General features: G+C 61.9%; 2 protein-coding genes across 2 annotated transcripts; one reads left to right on the top strand and one right to left on the bottom strand.

The window, feature by feature from the left end:
- Positions 1 to 1,251: 1,251 nt before the first annotated feature.
- On the top strand, positions 1,252 to 12,147 carry GSE1 (Gse1 coiled-coil protein). Its single transcript, XM_082005657.1, is given in 15 exon segments — positions 1,252 to 1,377; positions 2,865 to 3,046; positions 3,195 to 3,389; positions 3,632 to 3,823; positions 3,942 to 4,252; positions 4,720 to 5,044; positions 6,424 to 6,494; positions 6,497 to 7,003; positions 7,606 to 7,718; positions 7,988 to 8,258; positions 8,400 to 8,507; positions 8,642 to 9,013; positions 9,436 to 9,702; positions 10,078 to 10,181; positions 10,281 to 12,147. Coding segments are annotated over 15 exon segments (3,264 nt in total). The 5' UTR covers positions 1,252 to 1,266; the 3' UTR covers positions 10,416 to 12,147.
- Positions 12,148 to 13,930: 1,783 nt separating this feature from the next.
- On the bottom strand, positions 13,931 to 17,776 carry GINS2 (GINS complex subunit 2; the record flags this gene model as incomplete). Its single annotated transcript, XM_082005773.1, has 5 exons — positions 13,931 to 14,056; positions 14,441 to 14,567; positions 15,641 to 15,740; positions 16,607 to 16,721; positions 17,687 to 17,776. The coding sequence occupies 5 exons, from the start codon at positions 17,774 to 17,776 to the stop codon at positions 13,931 to 13,933; spliced, it is 558 nt and encodes a 185-aa protein (XP_081861899.1).
- Positions 17,777 to 18,095: the final 319 nt, after the last annotated feature.

Genomic DNA, 18,095 nt, shown 5'->3' with positions numbered 1-18,095 from the left:
CACGCTCAGGGGAGCCGGTTTGCACACTTGCAAGGCAAGGAGCTGGCTTGCACACTTGAGGAGCTGGCTTGCACGCTTTCAAGGCAAGGAGCTGGCTTGCACGCTCAGGGGAGCTGGCTTGCACGCTCAAGGCAAGGTGCTGGCTTGCACGCTCGGGGAGCTGGCTTGCACGCTTTCAAGGCAAGGAGCTGGCTTGCACGCTCGGGGAGCCAGTTTTTACACTTACAGGGCAAGGAGCTGGCTTGCACACTCAGGGAAGCTGGCTTGCATGCTCGGGGGAGACGAGGCCTCTCTTGGTGCAGGGCTCAGTGCTGGGGTGGGCAGCACCGTCACCTCTCAGCTGGCATCCTGTGGTGGCCACCGGCCACCCCTTGGTGGCCAGTAGCCAGTCCCTGCTAGCATGTCGGAAACCTTCCCTCAGCCCAGACTCCGGGCTGATGGGAGCAGGGTTTTGGGGGGTAGGAGCCCCCCAGGCTGCCTGGGTGGGTTTTAGGAGCGGGCGGCGTGCCGCGGAGCAGACGCCGGGTGCCGTGTGCCCTAGTTAACGTTGAATTTGTGTTTCTGCTCCAGCTCTGCTTTTCTACCCACGTCGCACTCTTCGCTTTAATTCCATTTTCATTTTTCCCTTGCAAATACCGCCAGCATCCCCGGGGTGGGTATAATTTAAAATACAGCTGTATTATGCAAATAAAGCCAAAGCCTTCCCCAAGGGTTACGGGGGAGCGACTCCCTCATCCCGACGTCTCCGAGCGCCCCGGCTTGCGCACGGTGCCTTTTGCGGATGTGTTAAGGAGTCCGCGGGTTCGGCTTGAGAAGACGCGGCCGCCTGAGGTTGGCGACGCATCGGTGTCGCTCGCGCCGGGGCGCGGGCAGGGCTGCGCCCGTAAAGGGCTTTATGGGTGCCGGGGGGGCGTTGGCGGTCCCTATTAGATCCCACCGTGTGGGGCGAAGCCTTTGAGCACCGGGGGGGACCTCCCTTGGGACAGGGAGCCCCGGGACCCCCCTGGAATGGGAGGATGGGGGTCCAGCCTGGGGCAGACGGAGCAGCCATGCCCTGCGTGCGTCCCCGCGCCCCATCCCTGGTCCCTGCAGCAGGGCATCCCACCGGGGATGGCTTCAGCTCGTTCGGAGGGCGGTTGCAGCTGGTTAACCTTTTTCCCTGCTTCTTTTCATTTTTCAGGGTCCTCAATAAGCAGCGAGTCGTCGCCGGTCTCCTCGCCAGCCACCAACCACAGCTCGCCCGCCAGCACGCCCAAGCGCGGCCCCATGGGCCCCATCATCGTGCCCCCCGGGGGGCACAGCGTGCCCAGCACGCCGCCCGTCGTCACCATCGCCCCCACCAAGACGGTCAACGGGGTCTGGAGGAGCGAGGGCAGACAGGTATGGCTATGCTTTGGGGGTGTCTGCCCCCGCCCCGCAAAAGAAAGGTGGAGGCTGTGGGATGCCATGCACGGCACTGATCGTCCCAACTGTGCTCCAAGGTGCCAGGAGCCGCGCTGCTCCCGGGGGACCATGGGGCTGCCCCCCATTTTTGTCCCTTTTCTCCTTCCCGCCACGTCCCCGGGCTGCCGCCGTCCCCGAGCTGCCATCCAGAGGGGAGGCAAGGAAGAAGGGGTGGGAGGGGGAGCGGCTAATTAAGAAGCATCGTTAGTGGTTCTCCTCTCCTCTGCACGCTACAAGCAGATTCCCGGGGGGATTATGCCACTTGGAAAGACTAATTAAACCACAAAGCGGAGAGGCGATGGGAGGGGATGAGAAACGCCGAGGGCGGGGGGAGAAAAATAAATTAACCGCGATCCCCCGGTGCTCGGAGGGGTGCGTGGGGTGTCTGGGTGCTCCCCACCCCCCTGTCCCGCCGTGTCGCCCCCTCCCCAGTGACCCCCGCGGCACGGGGGTTAACCGAGCGCGGGTTATTGTCTGGCAGAGCCGTGCTCGCAGCGTGACGCCCCAAGACGGGGAGGTAATTAGAGCAGAGCCTGGCACGCACAATAAGCCTTAATGCAAGCGGCGGAGGCGGTGGGGGCCGCCGCCGCCGCCCTTTGTGCCGGCCGTGGTGACCTTGGGACCGTCCCCGACGGCCGGGGACCTACAACCTGCCCCAGAGGGTCTGGGGGCCGGGACTGGATGGGGAGGGGATGCGCGGCGGGGGGGAATGCCGCCATCCTCCTCCTCTAGCCGCTAAATGGAGAAGGTGCGATGAAAAATAATAATTTTTAAACCCAGCCTCGCCTTGCTGGAGGTCACCCCCCTAATTGCCAGACCCTGCGGGGTCCCTCGTCACCCCGAGGCATCCGCCCCCCGTGCGCAGGGGGTCCCTGCCCAGCCGGCGCGGGCGCCAGGAGGGAGCGTCCTTCATCCCGGCGCCGGGGATGGGGAGCTGATGGAGGGCCCGCGGCGGGATGGGGGTGCTGATGCCGGCCTGGCTGTGGGGCCGGGGGGGTGCCGGGCTGACCCCCGGTTTTACGACCACTATCAAAGGCCTGCTGGATTTCCACCGGCCGTGTCTGTATCCTCCCCAGATGATTAATAGCTCTGGAGAACAAAGCAGCCCGTAAATCTCCAGGCAAGTAATGTGTGTCCTGCCATCGGCGCTGCCCTGGCTTCAGCACCCCTTTTCCCGCCGGTGCCCCCCAGCGTAGCCCCCCCAGACCCTCCGGCCTGCCCTTCGACAGCCTGGGTGCGGGAGGATGCTCCGGCGGACGCACCCTCCCTCGGGTACCGGTGCCAGCCGGGGACCCCACGGGCACGCCGGGGACCCGCCGGAGGTCTCAGGGTGGGAAGACAGCAGGGACCCCCCGTCCTTTGTGGGGTCCCTGCCGTCTCCTAACGCCCAGCTCGGCGTTTCTGCCTCTTTGCCCTTCCAGCAAGAAGCAGGGTCGCGAGGCGGCAGCGGCGGCGGCGGCCGCGAGCGCCTCATCTCGGAGCCCCCCCTCGCGCAGGAGAAAGCGGGGGGCCCCGCCGTCCCCTCCCACCTCCTGGGGACACCCTACTCCTTTGGGCTGCCCCCCAGCTCCGTGGTCCAGGACTCCCGCTTCCCGCCTCTCAAGTGAGTCCGACGGCGATGGATGGGGCGGGGGGGGGGGTTGCAGGATGCGGGGGTCCCCTGCGAGGTCAGGTGCCACCGAGCATCCCCGGGGGGTGACATCTCCCCGGGGGGACCGGGCGGGATGGTGACCGTCTCCCTGCTCCCCCAGCCTGCAGCGGCCGGTCCACCACGTGGTGCCTCCCAGCGCCGTCACCGAGGATTACCTGCGCAGCTTCCGCCCCTACCACACCGCCGAGGACCTCCGCATGTCCTCCCTGCCGCCCCTCGGCCTGGATCCGGCCGCCGCCGCTTACTACCACCCCAGCTACCTGACCCATCACCCCTTCCCGCACCCCGCCTTCAGGTGGGCCTGGGGGTCCCCGGGGGATGCCGGTGGCCGGAGGATGAGTCTTGGGGGCTGGGGAGGTGGGAGCCTGATCCGAGGAGGACGGTTGGGCTGCACTGAGGACGTTTTGGGGCTCCCCAAACCCCTCTCCCAGCAGAAGGCAGCCCCCATCCAGCCTGGGGTCGCTCCCGGCGGGGGGAATTGGGGGTTTCTTTCCCCGCCCGAGCGGCGCATCCCGCTGAGCATCCCCGTCTCCCCAGGATGGACGAGTCGTACTGCCTGTCGGCACTGCGGTCCCCCTTCTACCCGCTGCCGGCGCCGGGCTCGCTGCCACCCCTGCACCCCTCGGCCATGCACCTGCACCTCTCGGGGGTACGGTACCCCCCCGAGCTCTCACACTCCTCCCTCTCCGCCCTGCAGTCCGAGCGCATCTCCAGCCTCGCCGCCGAGAGGTACGGGGGGTACGATGGCTGGGGGGGCGGACAGGGCACCCCAGGGGACGCTAACAGGCTTCTGGGGGTCGTTTGGGGGATTGTTGGTTTTTTTTTTTTTTTTGGCTTTTCTTTGCAGGCTGCAGATGGACGAGGAGCTGCGGCAGAGGGAGCGGGAGCGGGAGAAGGAGCGGGAGCGAGAAGCCGACCGGGAGCGGGAGAAGGAGCGGGAGCGGGAGCGGGAACGCGAGAAGGAGCTGGAGCGAGAGCGGGAGAAGGAGCGGGAGCGGGAGCTGGAGAGGCAGCGGGAGCGTGCCCGGGAGAAGGAGCTGAGCATGGTGAAAGCCATGGAGGGGCCCTTCCTCCCCGTGGCCGAGCTGCACGGGCTGCGGGGGCACCCGGCCGAGGAGCGGGGCAAGCCGGTGGAGCCACTGGCACCCGGCAGACCAGGTAACGTCCCCACGGGTGACACTGGGGGGGCTGCCGCCTTTGGCGCAGCTTGCCACAGGCCCCTTTCTGCTCCAGATGGCAAAGCCGAGGGGTCGGTGGCCCCGGGAGGTGGCTCGGGATGGCGCCGGGCTCTGCCGGCTGCCAGCTCGCTTTGCCAGAAGCCCAGCTGCCGCGGCTCTCGGAGAGGCGGCGCGGTGCCTGCGCCATCTGACTCGGTCCAGGGCGGCAGCGCGCCCGGTGCCGCGGCACGCCTGGCAGCTGGGCTGGCAGCGAGCGGGCAGCCGCCCAGTGCCGCGTGGGCAGGGGAGCACCGGGCTCTGGCTGCCGGCTGCCCCGCGGCTCCGGGTGCCTCCCGCCCGCAGGGCTGCGTGGGGGGGACCCCCAAAACATCCTGATAGCCAATGGTGGCTGCAGGTAGCCCCCCTCTTTCTGTATCCTGACTCTCCGGCACCCGTTTTCTACCCCAGAGAAACTCAAGGACTCGGTGCTGCCGACGCCGAAGCCCATGCAGCACCCGCTGCACCCACCGCCGGCCTCCCACCACCCCGTGCCCAGCCTCATCCCCAACCACAACGTGTTCCCGCTGCCGGGGAGCAGCGCGGCCACGGCGCTGCTCATCCACCGCACCAACGAGGAGGAGAAGTGGCTGGCCCGGCAGCGCCGGCTGCGCCAGGAGAAGGAAGATCGGCAGTCCCAAGTCTCAGAGTTTCGGCAGCAAGTGCTAGAGCAGCACCTTGACATGGGGCGCGCCCCGAGCCAGCCTGAGCCCGAGCATCGGCCAGAGCACCCCAGGTAGGGACGCTGCCAGCCCCACTCCGGGCGTGCAGCTTCCCCCTAATTGCATCTCCTCGCCCCTCAGCCGTCCCTGCTGTAACATCTATAGGATTTTCCCTGCGGCTGCACACCCCCCGGTAGCCGGCTCTAGCCCCCCCGTTAGGTCGCCGGCGTCCCGTGCCCCTCGCTCCCTGCGCATCCCCGCGAGCAGAAGCTGCCGTGCTTGGCTGGCGCCAGCAGGTCCCCGTCGCACGGTGCCAGCCGGGCCGGCTGCGCTGGCAGCGCCGGGCGTTGCCGGTGCCCGACATCTGTGCGGCGGCAGGCGATGAGCCCGGGAGGTGGCCGGGGGCCAGCGGCGAGTGGCCAGGTGCTGCCCGGGCACCCGGCGCCGCTAATTGCGGCTCCCTGCCACGCAGCGGACCCAGACAGCGGGGTGCCGTGTTTTGGGGGGGTGGGGGGGGCAGAGGAGTGTTCCTGCACCCCCTGATTGACAGGGGCTTGCTCACCCCCACTGCTGAGTGCTTAAGCAGCGTGGGCTCATCCAGCCGGCTCTGCTGCCGGCTCCCTTTGTTATTTTTGGGTATCCAGGGGATTAGCATGGCTCGTTGAGGATAATAAGGAGCAGATCGTGGGGCGGCACAAAGGCGAGCGCCCGCCGCAGCCTCTCGTCCCCTTCTGCTCCTCCTGCCTCGAACTGGAGAGGAGAGAGCAAGGTCACCCCGAACCACCTGCAGCTGGCGGACACCCCACCCCTGCCCCCATCCTCATCCTCATCCAGCCCCATCTCCATCTTCTATCCCCATCGCCATCCTCATCCTCGTCTCCATCCCCGTCCCAAGGCCGGCCACATCCCGCGGGGAGGGAGAGGGACCGATCCCCGGCAGGGCAGGCGATGCTTCCCGCCGGTGGGGACACGGCGCCGGGGCAGCGGCCGGCGGCGCCGAGCTGAGCTCGCTGCTCCGCGCACGGCGGCCTGGGGCACTGGAGCGGAAAAGCGTTAAATGCACAGCTTGGGCGCATGAAATATTTATCCCGCTCACGGGCTGGCTCCATCCCCGGCTGTCGGAGGAGGGTTGCACCGGGGCGCTGCCCTTGCCGGGGGGAGAGCGGGGCTGTGCCACACCGGTGGCTCTCCTGTCCCCGGGGTGGGCAGCTGGGGTGGGGTCCCCTGCCCGGCTCCCCAGGGACGCAGCCACATCCCTGCTCAACTCGCCCGGGAGCAGCCTTAACTCTGCCCCTCCGGCCCTCAGGGCGGTGGCACAGGAGGGGACGAGCGTGGCAGCCCCACAGGCACAGAGCCCTCCAGGTGGCCCTAACCGGCACGTTTCTCCCCCAGAAGAGCCCCGGCTCTCCGGTGGTGGTGCTGGCCGCTCACCTCTCCCGTCCTCTCCTCGCAGGTCAGGATTGAGCCGCCACGAGCCGAGCAGCCGGGAGCCGGGGCAGCACTTCGGCGGGCCCCCGCCGCTCATTTCCCCAAGCCCCAGCACCACCCCATCACCACGTCCCTCTGGAACCCCGTCTCGCTGATGGAGAGCCCCCCCGACCCTCCCCGCCGCCTCCCCGAGCCCCACGCCCTCCATGGCCACCCGGCCCCCTTCGAGCCCAGCCGTCAGGGCATCCCACTGGTGAAGGTGGAGAGGGTCTTCTGCCCCGAGAAGCTGGAGGAGGGGGCGAGGAAGAGGGATGCTCTGGAGAAATACCCCCCAGGACGGGAGCCCGGCGCCCCGGAGCATGGGGGCTTCACCCACGCCCCCTTCCTAGCCGAGCTGGAGAAGTCCACGCAGAGCATCCTGAGCCAGCAAAGACCCCCGGCCGCCCCCTTCGCTGAGGCCACCAAGCCCAGCTCGCCCTACCGGCCCCCCCCGCCCCGCGCCCAGGACCCCATGTACATCTACGACGAGTTCGTGCAGCAGCACCGCAGGCTGGTCAGCAAACTCGACCTGGAGGAGCGCCGGCGGCGGGAGGCCCGGGAGAAAGGTGAGGTGCCGGGTTTGCACCGCGCCAGGGACCCCCCCCGCCACCACCGGCACCGGGACCTGGCGGTGCTGGGGGCAGCCGGTGGGTCTCCGGGGGTGCCGGCAGCCCGCGATGCGAACGCTCCCGCGAGCCGAGCGGCTCGGTAAATCCTGCGCTCTAGACATGCCCAATTAATAAATGATGAACTGAGGCTAATAAGCAGGCTTTAAATATTCATGGGACTGCGCGAGCAGGGTAAGAAGAGTGGTGGGGAGGAGACGGAGCGCTTGGGGCGGGCGGGCGTTGCCGTCCCCCCTCCAGCAGGGATGGGGGCCTCAGCCGCAGCCTCCCCCCCGGCCACGCCGCATTAACCCGCCTGTTGAGCCCCTGACACCCGTCCCAAAGAGATGCTAAGGGGGGACACGGGGGTGGGCGATGCCCCCCCGGGTCCCACAGCTGGTGGAGGGGGGACAGCGCTCCCTTGGGTTACATCCCCGCCCCACTGGGACCCACATCGGGACCCCAGCGCTCCCTCCCCCAGCATCCCACCCACTGCGCCCTGCCGAGCCCCACAAGGTCCCCACAGTCTCCCCAGTCTCACACCAGCCTCTCCCCATCCCCAGGTTACTATTACGACCTGGACGACTCCTGCGACGACAGCGACGAGGAGGAGGTGCGGGCCCATCTCCGCTGCGTGGCCGAGCAGCCCCCGCTGAAGCTGGACACGTCCTCCGAGGTACAGCCGGCGCTGGCCGTCTCGTCCCCCCGTCCCCGGGGGAGCAGCCCCTCCTTGGGGAGCAGCCCCTCCTTGGGCACCCGCTCCCAGTGCCGCAGGGCAGCCGCCGTCCCCAGCCGGCTGCAGAGGCACCAGGGGTCAGGGATGGGGATGAGGATGAGGGTGGAGGTAGGGATGGGGATGAAGATAGAGATAGGGATGGGGATGAGGACAGGGATGGCGACTGGTCTGGGGGTGACCCTGCTCTGCTCTCCCCCTCGACACCCCAGAAGCTGGAGTTCCTGCAGCTCTTCGGCCTCACGACGCAGCAGCAGAAGGAGGAATTGCTGAGCCAGAAGCGGCGCAAACGCCGGCGGATGCTGCGGGAGAGGAGCCCCTCGCCGCCGACGGTGCAGAACAAGCGCCGCACGCCCTCCCCGCGCCTCCCGCTCTCCACCCGCTACAGCCCCGACGAGATGAACAACAGCCCCAACTTCGAGGAGAAGAAGCGCTTCCTCACTATCTTCAACCTCACGCACATCAGCGCCGAGAAGAGGAAAGGTAACAGCCATGCCCCGTGCACCCTCGGGGCCGGCCCCGGCGCGGGGGGTCCCCACTGCCCTGTGGAGGGGTCCCGCCTGGGGCCATGCGCTTGCTCTGCTGAGCAGAGGCTACACTAAACCTCAGCTTCCCATGCCACAGACAAGGAGAAGCTGGTGGAGATGCTCCAGGCCATGAAGCAGAAGACCACGCCGGTGGCCGTGGTGGTGAAGAGCTCCCCACGGGACAGCCCCAGCGGCCCCGCTGCTGGTAAGCGACCCCGGTCCTTCCCTGGCTCTCGGCTGGCCGGGAGCATCCCCTGCCCGGCGGGACGGGGGCACGGCCTTGCTTTGCGGGGCACACGGAGCCCCGACAGCAGCTGACTCTGCTCCTCCCCTGCCCAGAGCCGCCGGTGCCACCGCTCCTGCTGGATCCGGATAAACCCGTGGGCATCGCCATCTCCGTGCCGGAGGCGCAGAAGACGGCAGAGCCCGGCAGGTTAGACCAGCTGCGACCCCAGGAGCTACCCAGGGCTAAGGAGTTGGCCACCGCACCGGCAGAGAAGCCCCGGCTGAGCGACGGGCACCCCGGGAAGAAGGCGCTGAGCATCCTCAGCTACGTCAGGGGTCCCCTCCCCAAGGACATCCCGGTGCCGCTGTCCCACAGCATGAACGGCAAGAGCAAGCCCTGGGAGCCCTTCATCGCCGAGGAGTTCGCCCACCAGTTCCACGAGTCGGTGCTGCAGTCCACCCAGAAGGCGTTGCAGAAGCACAAAGGTAACGGCGGGGATGGGGGGAGCGAGCCGGGAACCCCCGGGATAGCATCCCTGTGGGGTGGGCAGGGGTTACAGGCAGGAGGCATCCCCCTTCCCCACCCCCCCCGCCGGGGATATGAGCAGCCTCATTGCTGGAGCATCCCAGGAGCTCATCGATGAAGCTAAAAAATAAGGCGCTGGGATAATACTCCGTCCCCCCCCCAAAACTCACTCGTTTCAGTGAGGAGGGCAAATAAAGTTACCCCAGCGCACAGGGGGTGATGAAAACCCACAGAAGATGCTGCAGCCCCCCAAAAAGGGCCTGGGGAGGGAGGGGAGCGAATCCCTTGAGGGGAGCGTCTTCCTCGATGCAGCCTCGGGGAGGGCAGCACTGGGGTGGGGGACGCGTGGGGCGGGCAGGGGGCTGACGCTGGGTGCCCGCAGGGGGGACGGCGGAGCAGAACCACAAACTCGACGCCTCCATCCACTACAACATCCCCGAGCTGCAGGCGTCCAGCCGCCTAGCTGCCCCCCCGCACAACGGCACGGCCGAGGGGCCGCTGCCCCACCGGGCGCTGCCCCCGCTGCCCCGCGACTCGGCCTCCGAGGAGGAAGAGGAGGAGGAGGAGGAAGAGGAGGAGGAGGAGTACCCCAGGCCCAAGTGGCAAGGGATCGAGGCAATTTTTGAAGCTTACCAGGAACATATAGAAGGTAGGGGATGGCGGGGGGGGGTAAACCCCCACTTTGTGCCTCAGTTTCCCCTGGGTGAAACCAGCCCGTGCCCTGACCAGGCGGCTGCGGCTCCGGCTGGGACGGGCCGGGGAAGCACCGCTGGCACCCCGGCACTGCAGGAGCAGCGCGAAAGCAACAGGCGCTGGTGAAAATCGATGTATACGTGAAAAATCCACGTATTCGGGGCTGCCCAGCCTCCTCCCAGCGGGACCTGGGGGTTGCCCACAGGCAGCGCCGGGGATACTCTGGGCTGTGGGAGGCACCGGGGGGGGGCCGGCGTCCTGGGGGGGCCGGCATCGGCAGCGGCGGCACCGCGAGCGGGCGCTTACCCCGAGTCTCCTTTGGGCCTCGCAGAACAAAACCTGGAGCGCCAAGTGCTGCAGAGCCAGTGCCGGCGGCTGGAGGCTCAGCACTACAGCCTGAGCCTGACGGCAGAGCAGCTTTCGCACAGCATGGCGGTGAGCGCGGCACCCCCCACCCACACCCCCCCGCCCCCGGGAGGGATCCCGTCCCCGCTGCCTGCCCTGACCGTGCCTTCTCCCCTTGGCCGCCCGCAGGAATTAAGGACCCAGAAGCAGAAGATGGTCTCGGAGCGCGAGCGCCTGCAAGCCGAGCTGGATCACCTGCGGAAGTGCCTTGCCTTGCCCGCGATGCAGTGGTCTAGGGGTTATTTCAAGGGGTATCCCAGGTGACGCTCCTTGGGCTAAGCCGAACATATAGTCTAGAAATAATAATCTATTTTATTACCTTGAATATTTAATATTTTTCACTGGGAGGTTTGAAGCTAAAAAAATAAAATTAAAAAAAATAATAATAAAAAAAAAAAATAAACGGAGAATGTGCCATGCATGAAGCAAAGGAGCACGGGAGTCGGCGGGAGCCCACCCGACGGCGAGCAGACCCCGTCCCGTCCCCTCCCGCGCCGCCGGCCCCCTGCAAGCGACCGCCAGCCCAGCTCGGGCTCTCCTCGCCGGGGGACAGGGTGCTGCGGCCCCCCCTCCACCCACCCACACTTTATAGCGCTCAATTTTTGGGTTTTTGTTGTTTTTTTTTTTTTTTTTTTTTTAAATTACAAATGACTCCACCGACAACACTAAGGCCGGAGGAGCCCCGTGGGGCCGGGTGCGGGACGGCCGGCCAGCAGCCACCGAGCCCCCGCTTCCCCGGCACGGCACCGGGAGCCTCCCCTTCACCCTGGGGCTTTCCACTGGAAATGCACTTCGCTATAAAACAATAAAGTCAATAAACTGGTTGAAGGTACCTTTTTGTTCCTGTTTGGCGGGGAAGGGGCACAGACACGCGCCGGCGGTGGGCCCCGGCGGGGTTACCTTGTCAGAGCCAGTCACCCTGGTTTCACGATTTCAGAGTCAAAAAAAGGTGCTTCAGCCTTGTACTGTGTATATATATTAAAAAAAAAAAAGTTTTGTATGTTTTTATTACTTTAATTATTGTTATAAAAAGCTTGCCTTTTTTTTAATATGTTTCTGCTTTTTTTTTTTGCTTTTTTTTTTTTTTCCTTCCCCCCGCCCTTCTCCCTCCCCCCTTTTATTTTCTTTCTTTTTTGGCAAAAGGATTAACTTGCTTTTAGTGTTTGTACTGCTGCTGGTCAGGACAGAAAAGATATTGAAGTGTTTTAAAAGAATTTAAAAACAGGAAAAATAAACCCCCTTTTCCAGCAGGGCAGGTGCTGTCCCACCACCAGTCCCTCGGGAACCCAGAGCTGAGCACTTCTACCACCCTATCCCTCCTGGTTTTGGGGGGGGTTTTACCCTTTTTCTTTGGTTTCTGGGTCTTTTTCTGGTCCAGCTGGGCAGTTGCGGGTATCACGGCGCCGGGTGGTCTCTCAGCCTCGCGCGGGCTCCGTCTGCCGAATTAAAAATACAAAGTGATTTGCGCCGAGAGGGCTGGAGGGTTTGAGGGTGGGTGGCACCGGGGTGTCCTCGTCCCCCCCCAAAACGCCGAGACAATCAGCGGGGAGGCAGTTTGGGCAAGGGGAGACAGGGTTCGCCCACGGGGTCCGCGGCTTGGTGGCACCAACGGGGACAAGCCGGGCCGAGCTCTTCCTGCCCGTACCTCGTGCCCGCTGCCGGCAGCGCCGCGGCGAAGCACGACAGCAGCGCCGGGCCGGGGCGGCAGGTTCAGGCTTGGCACCGCGCGGTGCCCTTTTTAGCCGCTTTCTCATCATCGCACGCCTCAACTCCCCGGGGAGGCTTTTATTTTATTTTATTTTATTTTTTAATTATTTTTTTCTTAATTCGTCACGAGACAAGCTCACGTCTACGGGAAAAGGTGACCTCTGCTTTCTGCTTTAAATCCCCTTGTTGCACTCGCAAAGAAAGCATTAACCCCCCCCCACCCCGCCGCTCCCTGGGCTCCCATTGGCTTCACCAAAAAAAAAAAAAAAAGAAAAAAAAAAAAGCAAAATGCCCTTGTGACAGAAATTAGTTTAATCTTTTTTAAATCCCCAGTTGCATCGCCAGCCTCTGGCCTAACTGCTGCCAACTCCGGGCTTCACAATGAATTTTAACACGGCAAAATACACTCGCTGCTCGACTTGCTTTTTTTTTTTTTTCCCCCCTTCCCCTGTGCTGGGGGTGGGGGGAAGAAGCCGGAGATGGAAAATCATCAGCAATTTATCCCTTGCTGTCGCCGTGCTGCGACAAGGCCGCGGGCAGGAGCCTGGCTGGGGTGTAGCCTCGCTTCGTAGCGGCTCCTGTGCCAAGGTTTTTCCCCTCACCAGCCCGTAATCGCGTTATTTTGGACCGATTGCTCAGAATTGTTCCCCCCGGGGCCACGGGGAGCGGTCGTGGCTGTACGTACCCCATGCAGAATCGCTCCAGCAGCTGCGCCAGAGCCTCGGGAGGGCTGCGAGGAGGGAAGGGCAAGGCAGAGCCCACCGAGGGCCGTTCAGATCCTGTGAAAGAAAACAAACAAAAACATCCCCAAAAAGGAGAAAAAAAACCCCTAAACATGTTCAAAGTGTACTTGTTTGAATTAATTGTAATGTAATATATTATTTGTTGAATGTAGTCATTAGGTATTTATGAATATATTGCTGTAATTTCTGAAAACATAAAAATAATAATAATAAACTCTTCCACAATGATGGCAAAGGATTCTTTCTCCCCCACTGGCGATGGGGAAGCGGCCCTGCTGCGAGCAGCCCCCAGCCTCGCCGGCGGCTGCTCCTGCCACCCTCACCCTGCCGGAGCCCTTTGCCGGAGCCGAGGCCGGGCAGGGTCTGGCCCAGAAGCTCGGGGAAGGGCAGCGCTTGCTGTCGTTGGGTTCGAGCCCGCATTTCCCCCTCGCCCGTAATAATTACATCTGCCATCGCCGCAGCCTGACGCCGGCGAGGATCCTGCCCTTGCCTGTCGGTCTGCCGCAGGGGAACGGGGACGGAGCCAAAGGAGGAGAGCTGTGGGTTTTTCCAAGCATTGTTTAACCCATGTACGCTTGATGCACAGCATGCGACAAGACACAGGGACTAATTTGACGCTGTTTCACTCAGCTGCAATTTTATTTTTTTTTAATTTTTTTTTTTTTATACACAGAGTTTCAGATAAAATAGGAAGTCAGACGTATGATATTACAAGACAGCCTGGCTTTGGAGAGGGAAAGCCATTTTCTTTTGTCCTTCTCCAAAGAGCAGATGGATCTGCTTCCCAGCTGATCTCCCCAGCAGAGTAGCAGACACCTCTCATTGCCGGCACATCTTCCCTCTTTCCAAGGCTCTGAGAAAATTCATGGCGAAGCACCGCCTAGAAATTTATTGCTTTCAAGCCAGTGTGTGGCCTGTGCTGCCCTCAGAAGTTCCCTCTATGAAGTACACCCACTCTCTCCAGGCCTGACATCATTAGACAGCAGCCTAGCGCTGGCAAGCTTCCGCCTGCACCACGCAGATCTCCGAACCCACGAGAGGCTCACCTCTGCGAAGAGGGAGCGCATAGGAGCTACCGTACAGGGATGCTCCTGTGCCATCGGCAGCTCTGGAGCGAATCCCATCCGGCTGCCAGGCTGCCTGCTCTCTCCCCCGAGAAGAAGGGGAACCCCTGCCTGCCCGCAGCATGCGGCCGAGGGGAAGACGAGGCTCGGGTGGCTTCGGGAGATCTCTGCAGGGAGGTGGAAGCTGGCCGGATGAAGGTCCAGGGGCGAGAAGCGGAGCCTGCTCCCGCTCCTGGGAGGTTTGAGGGCTGGCCTGGCTAGTACCTCAGAAATCCTGGGAGTGGGCACTCTCGCCAGGCTGAAGGTTAGTCCGGAGCTTGTACATGTGATCTAAGGCTTGAGTAAGGAATGTCCCGGTCGTGTTGATCTCCATCAAGGTTAAGTTATCCAGCTAAAAGAGAAAATAGCAGAATCTGGGCAAACAGCCCCGCCACAGCAGAGGACAAGGAACTCAGAAAGCAGCTCTGCAGCCCACGCTTTGCCTTTGGTGACACCCCAAGGGACCAGCCCAGCTGCCACCCCCAGTCAGGAGAAGCACACGAGCCACAAGAGCACTATTTCCATAACGCATGGGGAGCTGCAACCAGCCCATAAAGCGAGGTTTCAGCATATGGCTTTAGTTCCCAACTGACGTGCCCACAGCCTAGGAAAAACATGCCCCAACCAGCATTTTCAGGAGCAGCTCTCATCAGTCACAAGCCCACACAATCGCACGGCATCTGGAATCCTCCCAGCACAGAGCTGGCAAACCTCTCCCCGCGCATCCCCGCCGCACCTTGGCGTGAGCCTCCTGCTGCCTGACGAAGCTGTCCGCAGACAGCCGCAGCTTGGCTATCCGGGTGTCCCAGGTATCCTTCACCAGCGTTCGAATCTCGTCGGCTTTGGGGATGTTGTCTGAGGCGCTGGAGGAGGAGAGAGAGGATCAGTACAGGCTGCAAGGGACTCGTACGTTATGTCACCGGTGTAAGTAATGTTGGCAGTTCTTCAGCCCTCTGAGGCATAAGCAGAGCAGTTTGCTACAGAGAAAAAAAACCTGCAACTCAACATTAAAATCCAGCCTGGTACTTCTGCTCCTGGGATTTTTGGGATAGTTTATTTACCCAGGAATGCTCAGCTCTGATGCAGCATCTGGTTCTCACTAGAATCCTTCTGCTCTTTAATTGCCCAGCTGGTACGAGGTACACGGAGGGCCAATAACCTGGCCAAAGTCACAGGCAGCCTGGGAATTGAAAGGACTCAGCAGTGATTAGAGCCCTGGCTCTCTGCTCTCGTGGCTCTATCAGAGAGTATTAAGTTGAAAGGACTGTACGAGTTGTGCCACATCCTCCCATTAAGGCAATTCAGCGCTGCCGTAAGGACCTCGAGAGATCAGATCAATTCACACGGACAGAGCTTCAGGGTTATTCTAGCATGAGGGAAGGAGCCGCATGCCAAGAGCATCATCTCCAGAGGAAAAGCCAGTGCTTAAATGACCACCCTGCCATAATCGAGGGCTTAAAGTCAGAAGAGTCCGCGCAGAGCAAAATACCAGCCAGCACATTTTACAAGTGAAATGCCTCAGCAGGCAGGAGTTCAGACTCAGAATATCCCTGGTCTCCTGCTTCTCAGGCCGAGGAAAGAGGAGCTTTCCTCCTGAAGGAGAGCCAAGCAAGAAGCCTGGGGGGTTTAGGCTGCTGAACAGATTGCAGCCATGGAATATGTCACTGATCCTCAAGGCCTCTACACTTAGTTGCCGCTCAATAAAGCGGCACAGCCCCAATTACCAGGCCGCAGAACAAGCATATCCCCAAGTTACTGAAATGCAAAGTGACCATGAGAAAACTGCTGCAACGAGATCTTGGCACACTGTGAAATAAAACTCCATTAACTCTCACTTTCCCACCGCCCTCTGGGGTTGCTGCCAACGACAGCTTGAAAAATTGTCTATGCAAGCATGTACTCGAGCGGAAACTGTTACAATACATTTCCTACTTACTAGTTTAACAGCAGCTTTGTGAGTTCCATATAATAGGGACTGGGCATCGGAGTAAAGGTGTCCTCTTTACGTTCCTGGTCCCGGATTTCCTCCAGTTTTTCTAAAATACAACCACAAACGGTCAGGCATTGCCAGACCTTCAATGCTCCAAGGCACATTTTTACCCCCCAGGAAAACCCACACGCTATTTCTGTAGGACCAACTCTATATTTTAGCTTGAATCAATGTGCAGACAGAAAAAGGTTTCTGCAACGAAGCGCACAAGGATGCTGAGAGGGACATCAAAGCCACACTTAGCACACCGTGCCGGGAGGCTGGATCTACACCAGCTTGATTCCCAAACTGATCGCCTGTCAGGAGACAGTCCCTTCACCCATGAAGCACTTGCGCTAGTTGGTGTTTGTGCCCTTGAGTGAATAAGTTGGCGCAGGTCTTCCTCTTACCGCAGCTCCACTAGCTTCTTCTCTTTCCCAGTTTCCCTTGAGACGACAAAAGGGAGGATGCCAAAATTCTCACTTTTTAGAGAGTGAGACAACCTCCCATTTCCAATGCCCGCAAGGAAAATGATTTCCTGGAGTGAATGAACTGGTGATTAACACACATGTATGCTCTCCAAGGTCTCCCTCCTCACAGAGCATCACCCGAGGTCCCCAAAGCTCTTTCTGAACAAGCCTTGCGAGAGATGTAAGCGCTGCTCAGAAGGACCAGTGACCACTGCTGAAGATGAGTGTCAGGGCTGGGGATTCAACCTAACCCTTACCAGAGGAAGAGATGTTAAATACCCAATTTAACTGGGAAGATTACATCCTCTGTAAATACAAAGAATACCAGTGGTGGAACATCAGAGTTAGTTTGTGTTTGTTGAATTAAGTTTCCCACTGCTAGTGAAAACGAGAGATTTTTTTTTTTTTATTTTGGGTTACCGCTGCGCTCACTGAAGCCCCGGGCTGAAGACACCGTCCTTACCAACATCCATCCATTCTGGAGGAATCAGCCGACACTTCTGCCTCTGCTTCAGATTAATGGCTAACCAGACAGGCACTTCCACTGGCAAGCCGGGATTGAAGGGACCCAGATCTCCCTGGAAGACAAATTGAAGATGAGAGTAAGGCAGAAGTGAGGGCTAGGACATCGCAATACTCCTCTGCTAATTTGGCCTCAGCCGTCTCGAGAGAGCACGAGTTTCCAGAGGATTTTGAAAAGCATGAGTCAAATAGCCTCTGGATTTGCTTCTGTAATTCTTGCTCTCAGACTTTTAACTAACGTTTCCAGTGCATTTTCTATTTCCAAGCATTTCACAGATGTTATAGCCAGACATTACATTTCTCCTGGAAACTTAGCCCCCGGCCTCAGGCCGAGCCGCTTTCAGAGGCGTGTGGCAGCAGAGCACGGCTCGCACCAGCAGCACGGCAGATCCTGGCACCCGCGGCCAGAGCTGGGGGCTCAGCACCCGGGGCAGCCGGTCACCCCACACCCCAGCCCTCGGGTGCAAGGGGTGAAGGCACTAGAGAGGTGGGAGACAGCACTGCCCCCTCCCAAACCTCCCGGGGTGCTGCCCTGTCCCCTCCAATCCCTTCACTCCCCTATCACACCAGGGCCCCAATCCCTCCAGCTCCTTCCCCATGCTCCCCAGCCCATCCCCAAACTCCCCAGCTCCCACCCCTCAACCCCAATCCCCCAGACCCAATGCCCCCTACTCCTGCCCATAAGCCCCCCAGACCCTGTCCTCGATCTCCCTAGGCCCTGTCCCCCGAGCCCCCCAGCTCCTGACTCCCAACCCCTGCCCCACAAGCCCCCTAGGCCCTGCCCTTAATGCCCTGCCCTAGACCCCCGGACCCCCAGCCGCTGTCCCCAAGCCCCCTAGGCTCTTCCCTTTATCTCCTAGAGCCCCTGACCTCCAGGCCAAGTCCCCAAGGTCCCAGCCCACAAGGCCCCCCAGCCCTTTCCCCCCCCAAGCCCCCGGGGCCTGTCCCCAAGCCGCCAAGCCCCCCAGCCCTTGGCCCCCAAGCCCCCGGGACCTGTCCTCCCACCCCCGGCCCCGCCGACCCCGATGAGGTGGATCCGGTCGAGGCTGAAGTTGGGCACGATCGTCACCAGCTCCTTCTCGGCCAGGAACTCCGCCTCGGCCGGCTCCATGACGGCGACGACGGGGGGACCCGGGCCGGCACCAAACCCGCACCTAGACCGAACCGGAATCACAAGCGGAACCGGAATCAGGATCGGGCCCGTCGGGTATCCGCCCTCCCCATTGGCTGCGCAGCGGCGAGGCCCCGCCCACAGAGCCCCGCTTCCCGCCGCCGGGCGCGTTTTCGCGGTCTCCGCGTGGGGGCGGGGCCTGGAGAAGCTGAAAGCACGCTGATTGGTTTTCCGTGGGCGGTGCTGGTCGGCCATTGGTTACCATAGCGCACCCATTTATGATTGGCTGTCTTACACGCGCCGCGCTCCGGCTCTGACC

This window comes from Phaethon aethereus (assembly GCF_964289735.1).
Source record: "Phaethon aethereus genome assembly, chromosome: 13".
Lineage (NCBI taxonomy): Eukaryota > Metazoa > Chordata > Aves > Phaethontiformes > Phaethontidae > Phaethon > Phaethon aethereus.
Note: the sequence above shows the minus strand (reverse complement) of the source record. Positions and strands in the feature narration are given on the sequence as shown.